Raw genomic sequence first — 10,482 nt, forward strand, 5'->3', positions numbered from 1 at the left:
CCTAGCTACCTATGTCAAGGTTGACCAGGAAGAAAGTTGTTTGACAGTGTTTGTGTTTCCATTGCTTTTTTCTTTTTTTTTTAAAATTAGTTATTCCCTTATTGAACTTACTTCAAGTATGCCTTTCTTTTCCACCTCCACATAACTAAAATTTTATGATCGAATATCAGCAATGAATTCAACTCTCTGTAAGAGTTAGAGTAACTGGAGGAGAAAAAGCAATCATAAGCACTGTATTAAAAAAGATCTTGGAAAGAATTTACTGAATTTCCTAAAGAATGTGCAGTGCTTGGAAGCCTTTTTGTTCTTGGCTGTGCTGCCCAATAAATGTAGGGTGAATGTGTTTTAAGTGGAAAAAAGTTATACATACAATAAAGAGGCAATATACAGGACTATTGCATTCCGGGGGTGATTGAGTTTTATAGCTAACTTCCAGTAACACAAAAGGATAAGTGTTCAGAAGACATTTGAGAAGGAAAATACCCTTTCTAGCCTTGTGTTTACCAGATCTGTAGCACAACTAATTCAACCTTAAAGGCAGTATTATAAAGGCATGCACATACAAGAAAGCGCTGTCATTTTAAAAGCTTTGGTTGCTGGTTTAAGGGGGGAAAAAAACGTAACTGTATATTTGGGATGTTCATTTAGGTTTTAAGGATATGTTGCACTTCCGTTGTGTACGTACGTTGTACATGTGCATGGGTTCACAGAGTAGCTTATTGCCTGAAACTTCATCTTTGAAGTCATGCTTTAGTACTAGAAATGTTAAAATGCAGTTTATTGCTGCAGTTTTTTTGTAGATTCATTTCCCAATTGGCTCTTTATTCATGTTCCCTGTCCTTCAGGAATCCAGCACTGACAGAGAACAGGATCTGTTGTACAAGAATCAGTTATTACAAGATGAGATTGCTATGCTAAGGCTAGAACTCACTCAAGTAAGACTTAGGCACCAGGAAGAAGAAGGAAAATATTTAAAGGAAAATGAGACCTTGAAAGAAAAAAATGAAGCTCTCAAAAAGGAACGTAAACTGAACAAGGAAGCATTAAGACAAATGTTTTTTCAGTTCAACACGGAGCTGGACTTACTAAAGACAGAATCTGCAGTGCTGACTTCCAAGCTTGAGCAGACAAACAAAAGCAAAGACAGACTAGAGACAGAAATTGAATCATTTCGTTCCTCCCTGAACGCTGCAGTTCAAGAACTTGAACTTCATTTGTCATCAAAAAGCAATGCTGAACGAAGATTTCACAGAGAACGTGATGAATGCCTTTGCTTGCAAGTCGAGCTCCATCGTGACCTCTCTGGCGTGCAAGAAACCAACAAGAGCTTGTCTCTGCAGCTGTGTAAAGCTAAAAGCAAAGCTAATAGGCTAGAAAATGAGCTTCACCAGTTGAAGCAAATGCTCAGAGAAAAAGCTTTGCTTTTAGAAATGGCAAAAAAGAATTAAGTCAAGGCCAGTGTCGGGCAAAGGAATGTGATCATGCTCGACAACTTGAGAAAGATCCAGTAAGCAAACTTGTAATAAAACAGGAGTCCTTGCAGGAGCGATTGGCCCAGCTCCAGAGTGAAAAACCTTTTTACTCCATCAGCAATGGGAAGAGATGCAGAACAAGAGGATCATGAAAGAAAAAATGGTGGATTATGTGCAGCACTGTTTTAATGACATTTTCAGCAAACTTAGAGCTGATAGGGAAAAGCAAGTTTATCTAATAGAAGAGCGAAACAAGGATTTAAATGCCAAGTGTACTGATTTAAGGGAACAAGTCTTTAAATATGAGACTGACGTAGTAGAAAGACAGGTAAAGTATATGCGTAGAAAGAACAATTTAAAGTTTGTCCATTCTTGAAATTAGTTTGTTCCTACAATGTATCCGGTGTAAGTTATATGCATGGGACCAAAGAATACTGATTTGTTCTGGTTTGTTATGTTTCTCTCGGAATTGCGGAAAGTTTTGGCAACGGGGATATTAGTCCTCAGATCTAAGCAGAGAACAGAAAAAAGGTATCCAAGTCTAAGCTTTGATCAAGAAAGGTGATTCTTCTCTAGAACTTTTTTTCATCTCTTTTCCTTAGTCCATGTTATGCCCTATAGAATAGTCTTAAGTATTTGATGGTTTTGATGTAAGTATTGCACTGATGACATGAATGAGAGTGGTAGAAAAGGAGGAACCATCCAATACACGAGGGCTGAGAAATGAAGGTACAGAGAAGTGAAGTGGTTGGGGATAGATTTATATGAAGCTTCTATAGAGGGGAAAAAATAGGTTCTCTGTAAGCTGCTATCAAGATTGAAGAGTATTAGTAATGTCCAGCTGTTGATTTCTGTCTGTGTTTTGAGGGTTCTGAGGGGCCTGCCTGTTCCTCAAAGTTCATGTCAGACGGTGACCTTAAGCTTTCTCTTTTATGATGTGTAGCCACACTCCAGCAGTACTGTCAATCATGGTAAACTGTGACTTGCTTTGTATTCTTACTACCAAAATAATGGGTTCCTTTTGAAGATCATGTGAGAGAGTGTGTGTGTGTATATGTATATAGCTATATATATATATATATATATGAGCTATGCAGATTTTTGTAAACCTAATCTATCAGTACTTCTAAAACGAGCTGAGTAAGAAGACTACAAGAGGATGTGATTCAACATACCCTTAAAGTGTATCTCAAAGGAGCTTTCAGATATTTGTATTCATTTAATTGTATTTGTATAGTGAAGAAACAGAAGAAAGAACAATCTAACACAAAGTCCTGCCTTCAGTCACCAGAGTAATATTTGCAGTCAAACTGTGGCTCTTAGATCACAACAGATTTCTTTGGGTTTTGTTAGGAAAAAAATACCTGATGGCAGTGTGTTCCTGTGTATTGTTCAAGGAAGAACAATACCTGAGCCTATTTTATGTGTTAGGAAACAGAAATCCTCGTGAACAGCTGCTGATAGTCAAAGGTTCTCAGCTGAGAAAGATGACGAGAGGTCATCATCCATGCAGATGCCTGCTGGTGGCAGGCAAAATTTCATACTTTTGGGTTCAATCTAGACAGGTCTAATTGTATAATAAAATAAGTTAAAGGCATATTTCATGTTCTTAGAACTTTCTTCATGCTCATTTAACTGTTTCGTTAGGGCATGTTTGGACAACTGCAGCAGGAGCTTGCTGATGCACTTAAAAAGCAATCTATGCCAGAAGCTTCACTTGAAGTTACTACACGCTACCACAGTGACCTGGAGAGAGACAAGCTGCGCTTGCAAAAGGAGTTGGAAAGAAAGTTGAAAACTAAGGTACTTAATGTCTGTAACTATATGAAGAAATCTGAGTGTAGCTGTTGAAAGTAGGAGCGAATGTTGTCCTTTTGCACCACCTTTTGCAGTGTTCTTATGAAAACTGAAGTATAGAGGGAACCAGAGGAGCTTTGCAGGAAAGCTGTAGGGTGATTTTGTGTGTGTGTGTGCATGTCATCTTATCCCCCAAAGTTGTAACCTCATCCTGTCGCTTCTAGAGTATTCCTTCTTCCCACCAGCTCCAGCTGCTGTTCTTGGTTATGGTTCCTAAGGTGTGTTTTACACTCCACATCAACCTTGGCCATAGGTCTTGGATGGGTGGAGGAGAGCTTAGGCCTGTTTCTGTGTAAGTTACTGCATTGTCCTGCGCTCTTGTCTTTTCCGGCCACCTTGCTTTTTCTTCTGCCACTGTTGCTTTCACAGACGCAGAAGCAGAACATGCTGGCTCTGACATCCAAGGACTTGCACAGCACGTGGGAGGAGCACTTGAAGTCAAGATCCCACCTTGAAGAGTGCGTTGCTCAGCCGGACGAGGAGAAGGCTGAACTGTTGCAACAGGTGAGCCCAGAAAATTCTCCGGGCACCGAGCCAATACCCAGGAGAACCACATGCACCTTCTGGTCAGGTTCTTACATATCATTGCTTTCTGTTATCCCTGCCATTCAGGCTGCGAGTACCTTATCATTTGGGGGTCACGGAGGAAGCAAATAAAAGCTAGATGGGTATCTCTGTGTAAGTTCTGGAGTGGCTCTGTTGGGAAGAGTTCCCAGTGTGGTTTGCTATCAGTTGAGCACATTGAGCAAGGCCACAGTTCCCAGTTCTTCCTTGGATTTTGTGTGGTCATCTTCTGACCCCTTGGTTTCTAGGCAGGTTTAAAATGCTTGATGTTTCCAGTGCGTGTATGGAGGAGCTGCTGTATGTTTTCAGCGTAGCGGGAGCTTAAAAGCCTTGCAGAAAAACATACTGAAGGAATGCTGGGTAAATGAACGAGTGCTTGGGAAACAAGCAGCGCCTGCCAGTTGCCAAGGGGCGGCCTTCCCCTTTTCTCCTTTTCTGTAGAGGGAAAATGGAAGTACAAAGTCAAAACAGCTGCCAGCTCTCCTCTGGTGTGGCTGAGAAAACACCAAGAGGAGGAAAACCAGCATGTGGCTAAGTAAAAGCCCACACAGAAGAGGTGGAGGTAATGGCCGAGGGGAATAAAATGTTGAAGAACTCCAAAAGATCAGATTCCTCCACAAGCCCCTGCCTGCTGGTTGGTGGAAGATCCCATGAAAGCTTTGGATGGATCGATGTTCTCCCATGAAGTGCATACCTACGTAATCCCTACTGTTAGCAGAGGCACTGCCAAAAGTGTTCTCCAGCATCTTTTCCACCTGTTATGTCTAGAAGAGGATGGCCTTTGCTTCAGGCGAGGGCATCTGTTTCTGTAGTTACATATTGGTCTGTTTGATGTGAAACCTGAAGGGATGGATGGAATAGCCTCAGGAATTCCGTCCCATGGCATTCTGTGGAACGTGGCTAACGGATAGAGACGTCCAGCAGCTTCTCTGTGGAGAGCGCTAGATGCACAGACTGTACGTAGGTATTTTTCCTGTGCTCTGTGTGCGTGATACATCTTTCTTTTCTCTTTTGAAAGTGCGAGAGTGAAAGAAAGGAAGTGAAGAAGCTGGTAGAGTTGAAACGCCCAGTTGAACTACGTCTGGCCCAAGAAATGAAAAGAAACCTCGATCTGCAGAAAGGTGTAAGAGGTACGGCTTTTTAGCGTGGTGAAGAGGTATCCTTGCGTAGGAGTCATGTTTTATTAAACTTTAGTGTAAAAATAGGTGTACCTAACTGTGAGCAGATGCCAGCCTCGCGTTAGTTCTTGCAAGGTACTTCTGTACACCAGCCCCTAGTTTTCAATAGCTGCCAAAACAACTGCAGATGCAGGTTGCCCTGCAGTTCTCCTGGGAAAAAGGGAGTCTTTCATTCCTCTTTTCAGGTGAAATCTGGACTCTCCAAGTGTATGTGGCGCAGGAATACTGTTTTTTCCTGGTAATTCCTGGTGTGTCAAGTACATTAAAGATAAAGCAAGCTGTGTCTGTGCTGTTTACATGAGAGTATGTGAAAAAGTCCAGTTTTGTTCCTTTGCTTCATTGTTTTCATGACTAGTTTGCTGTGCAGGTTGAAGAGGCTGCTGAGCAGAGCTACGAAGGAGCTAAGGGTGTATGAGGCGAGAGGGGGACTGTCCCAGCTGAATTTGCAGGGAGAAGTGAAGAAAATGGTCAATGAAATTGGCAGATTAAGAACAAAGGTGAGCTTTATTTTGTTTGGGTTATTGTGGTGGTTTTTCTTTTGTAACCTTTGTTCTTTCTTTATACTTCTTTTCATGTTGTTGATTTTGACTACTTTTTTCTTGGCTGTATTTCTGAAATTATTTGGCTGGTTTTTGATGTTCCTTCTATGGTCACAGTAGTAGGCGACTGTAATACTGATGTAGCTCTTAGGGGTAAAGATGGAAGTGTTACGTACACAGCAGTATCTGCGAGGGCACATCAGGGGTAGGCTGTCCTGCAGAGGAAGGGCAAAGCAAGAGCCACAGCAAGGCTGGCAGGGTCTGTGACCACACAGGCCAGGGATCAGCCCCACAGGCCCTCACCAAGAAGAGCAGAAGAGTTCTGGGGACAGTTCTGGGGACAGTAAGCAGAGTCCTCCAAGAGTGCAGATCACCAGGCCGGTCCATAGGGATGGGCAGGTCTGCAGTCCTACTGGGACGTCACGTCCATGGGTGAGGGCCAGGGCTGAGAGCAGTGAAGGCCCAGCACAGGCCTGGCTGCAGCTTGAGGCCGTGGCAGCATCGTCGGGCTCCGATGGATGCATTCCCTCTCGGAAGAGAGGGGAGTAACGCCACCATCACTCGGAACAACTCTGTGCAGTTGGCCTTGCCCAAGGTCACCCCCTGAAGCCTGTCTCGGGCACGAGTTGAGCAGGAGGCAGGTGGGGGTTTGCTTTTCGGAATGGTGTCTTTGCTTCCCAGGGCACGATGCAGTGTGAGGTGATGCGGAAAAAACCCTGTAACTTGTTGCTTACTAGTAGCTGACTCGGTCCGTCTTTCCCTTGTCATGGAGACCCACAAATGCTTTTGAGGTTGCTCTGGCTGTTCGGTAGCGTGGAACCTTTTAGCTGCTTCTCCGCTCATTACTGAGATAGCTGTGTTTCAAAGTTATGCTCCTTTTTAGAAGATATTATTGTAGAATGAGTCAACTGCCTTGAGAGTGGCTCATTTGTAGTTCACAGGTTAGCAGCATATTTTTGTTCCTGTTGGAAGAGTTATTTTGAATGACAGGGAATGGAATTACGTTTGGGCAATTTTAAATAAGTGTAAAGTTTCTACGTATTTTAGAGACTTTCAAGTGTTGACTCTGGTGGTTTCCCCCTCTTTTTAAAAAATAAAAGATGATGGGATATCATGTTTTATGGTTAATAGGTATAGACGATGGATGTTTCTGGAGGGGGAAAGAAGGGGATAGAAGCTGTAGTTGACCATTGGGACCTATGGGAACTCTGATTATTTCCTGGAAATCTTTTGAAAACAAACCGTAGCTTTGACCTAAAGAGACTGTCTTCTGCCACCACTGCTGCAAAAGTGGTGTTCTGAACTACTACTTCCAGATCTATTAGCGTAATGGAAGGAAAGGGTATCTGTTTCTTGCCTTGTCAGTTCTGTGACGAAGCTTTGACCGTGTGACAGCATGTGACAGTTCCTCTGAAGCATGATACATGGGTTTTTTTCTGATGAAACCAGAATGTGGCTGCGATGTAACTGGGTATGGGTGTGTTTGATTTCCTATGATCGTATGAACATCTCGCAGAAGAATAGCCCTAGTGCTTTTCAGCCTAGCCCTGCGGGTGTAATGCCGCTGGTTTGGTACCTCTTGGTCTGTGACCCACTGCAGAACTGAGGAAGGATGGGAACCTGAGGAATGCTGTCAGAAATGATGTGAAAGCTGTTCTTGTTTTAAAAGAAGAGCCTGGTTTCAGTGTTAAAACAAAAGTGAATCAGCAGATGATAAATAGTCTTGATGGCCAAGACTTTACCTCCTTTACCAATTTTCACAGATTTGACTTTTTAGATCCCTCTGAGTTCCCTGTTTTTTCCCCTTTCCTGTCTACAGGTCGATGAACTTTCCCAGCAGCTGGAGATAGTCTAAAAAAGGCATGCAGCTAGAAGCACAAAATCATGATTTGCGAGAGTTGTCCACCATGCGTGGGAGCCATGAGAAACTGGAAAAGAGCAAAAGCCAGCTGAAAGAAGAGGTGGCTAACCTCAAACACCATATGGAGACTAACATGGTGGATCGCAGCCAAATAGAACAATACAAAAGAGAGGTGGAAGAGTGAGCTGAACAAGAAATAAGACAAAAACTGCAAGAAGTCAATCTGATTTTGCAGGTAAGTTAATTTCTTATGTGTGTCTGTTATAGACTTCTGTTTTGGTTGTCATTTTATAGGGGCGGGGGGTGGTGCCTGATTCCATGTGTTACGCTGTACTTCTGTTTTTCCTGAAGGGCAGTGGGAGAAGGGAATATGGTTGGGCAAGATGCTTTCATGTGCGTGCAGTGTGCCTGCAGGCCCTGAATCAAAAACTTGCCAAGGTAGATTTTCATTTTGCAGTTCTTGGAGGGGTATCACTGTCCACTGGTCTGTTCTCATTGTTTATCCTTGAATGGGTATTGCAACTTAGAGTTGTCACAGCCAGGCATACACATCTTCCTTAGTCATTGCACAAGGGGCAACGCTCAGAAAAGAAGTCACCAAAGCTGCAGGGTGGGGGCTGGGGGTGCCGCATCTCCATAATTTCTTTGAGGAATGCTATGCCCTGTCCTACAGAGATAGTGTTCTTCCATCAGTAGCTTTGATGAGTAATAGTGCTAAGATGGGAGTTCTTTCTGAATGAAAAGAATCATTTGGTGTGGTAGTTCCAGGGTTGTGCCCTGGTCGCTGATGGCAGTGAGGAGGCACAGTTGCCTCGCTGAATAGAGCTGGGCCCTTGAAATTGGGTGCACGCAATTGACTGGCGAGGAGAGTTCTCTTTTTCTTTGCGGTGGTTGAAAGTGTGTGTCTACTTCAGATGCAGGCAGCCTCCCAGGACAGATTAGAACAAATCAGAGCCAGTCGTCATGCTTTGCTGACAAACCAGCTAGAACACAGAATTGGAGACCTCGAACGTGAATTGGACAGGATAAAAAATACCCAACGAGACAGTATTTTTCAAAAAGAATTCGCACAGGCAGAAGCGGAAAAGTACAAAGACCTGTACCTGGAGGAAGTTAAAAATGGAAGATGCCTAGGAAATAAACTGGAAGGGTAAGTCCATGCATTTTTGGGGTGATAATAAGATACTACTTCTTCCTCAAGCAGTTTTCTTCGTTAAATACCTTTTCTACATCTGGTCAGCATTATGCGTAAGATAGCATATTTGTGATGAAAGTACCTTAAGGCTCCCCCCTGTTCATTGGAACTATCTTCATTTCTCTTCAGTGTTCCAGCAGTAACACCACCGATCATGGGTGTTAATAGGATATTTTTGAAGTTGAGTTTGTTTTAACAGGCAGCCTTTTTGCCAGTCTCTAATCTCCTCTTCTTACTCTAAGTATGGCAGAAAAGATAATGTCATGTCCTTTACTGCTTGAATAAGGATAGGCCCTTCAGAGAACGGCATTTGATGCTATGAAGAAGAACAACAAAAATCTTTTGGCTTCCATTTTAGCCGCATGTCATAGGTTTCAGCTTTCTTTGGGAAAGGAAGGGTAGCCCAGAGTTCTTATGCAGGTGATGTACCTTTCAGGAAGAGCTATGTAAACACACGGTGTGCACAGACTGCTTTGAGGCCTTAATGCTGAGAAGTCCAAAGTATTGGTTAACTCTTGCTGCTTCTTGCAGGTAGTGTGGCTACCTAGAAATAGGCTCTTCAAAAAACCTCAGATCAAATTATGGACGTTTTTTTTGGACTCTCTTAATCCCTTCCACTTTCAGAAGTCAAATAATAGTCAAAGACCTGGAGGGTAACTTTGCGGAGGTGTTATTACCAAAGATAATTCTTTGTATGCTTCTGAATGTTTCAGAGCTAATGAGAGACGAGCAGAAGCCAACGCTAAGCTCCTTCAGGAGTGCCATAGAAGCAAACCTTTAATTGCAAGCAGCGCTGTCAGTGGTCCAGTTCTGTATTCAACTGAACTGGGACATACTAGCAACGATCTGGCACTGAATAGAAGTCTAAATCTAGGAGGAAGCTTCCTAACCCCAACCATGAATACGTTACCATCAAGAAACAGAGTTGAAGCCTATGTGGCTAAGGTAAGCGTTTTTAAATACTGTTCTCAACTAGTGTTGAAGAGTATCTGTAAGCAAGGTTGTGCTTTTCAGTCTAAAGTTAGAATCCATTTCTAGTTCCAAACCATATGCTCTAATATGCTAAACCAAATTGCTCATCAAAACAGTACACAACTAGGTGGTAGAAACGAAGACTTCTGGTCATCAGGGTTATACAAATCTCCAGAAGTGCTCAAAGACCAAAAAATACTGAGTTCTAAATGATGAACTGCGTAACAGTTTTGGTTTTTTTTGCAAGTTCTCTTTTGCAAGAGAAACTGTGATGAAGAATACTGTGGCATAGGAAGCTCCCAAATAAGCTCTTCAGTAAAATTTAATGCGGATGCCCCATCCCTGGCAGTGCTCAAGGCCAGGCTGGGTGGGGCTTGGAGCAACCCGGTCTAGTGGAAGGTGTCCCTGCCCATGGCAGGGGGCTTGGAACTGGATGATCTTTAAGGTCCCTTCCAACCCAAGCCATTCTGTGGATGACCTTTTTTAAAACACCTAACTTTATGATGAGTGCAGTGCAAAATCCCATCAGACATCTTTGTTTGAGACACCTTTTCCTCCTTCACTGATGTTCATGCTAGCAGTTTCTTCACCGGAACTTGTTTTAGTACAATACCAACAAAGGGATGCTTCAAAAATAGGATGGTATTGATGTGCGGAAAGCAGACTCCACAATCAGTAAGATTGTGAAGTAGGTATGTTTATTCAGCGCTGGGCAGCACGGGGGGTAGTCCTGCCAAAACCGTGCGCGCCTGACACGAAAACTTGCTCTGTTTTTATAAGGCATCTCATTACATATTCATAATGTGTTGCAATACGCCTATACATATGCATTACCTATCCCCGC

At 43.0% G+C, this 10,482-nt stretch overlaps 1 protein-coding gene across 1 annotated transcript; it reads left to right on the top strand.

The window, feature by feature from the left end:
• Positions 1-938: 938 nt before the first annotated feature.
• On the top strand, positions 939-3,986 carry LOC308057706 (ankyrin repeat domain-containing protein 26-like; the record flags this gene model as incomplete). Its single annotated transcript, XM_080411763.1, has 3 exons — positions 939-1,800; positions 3,120-3,275; positions 3,699-3,986. Exons 1-3 carry the CDS (start codon positions 1,603-1,605, stop codon positions 3,984-3,986), a joined length of 642 nt encoding a protein of 213 aa, XP_080267889.1. The 5' UTR covers positions 939-1,602.
• Positions 3,987-10,482: the final 6,496 nt, after the last annotated feature.

This window comes from Falco punctatus, assembly GCF_963210335.1.
Source record: "Falco punctatus genome assembly, contig: scaffold_49, whole genome shotgun sequence".
Classification (NCBI taxonomy): Eukaryota; Metazoa; Chordata; class Aves; order Falconiformes; family Falconidae; genus Falco; species Falco punctatus.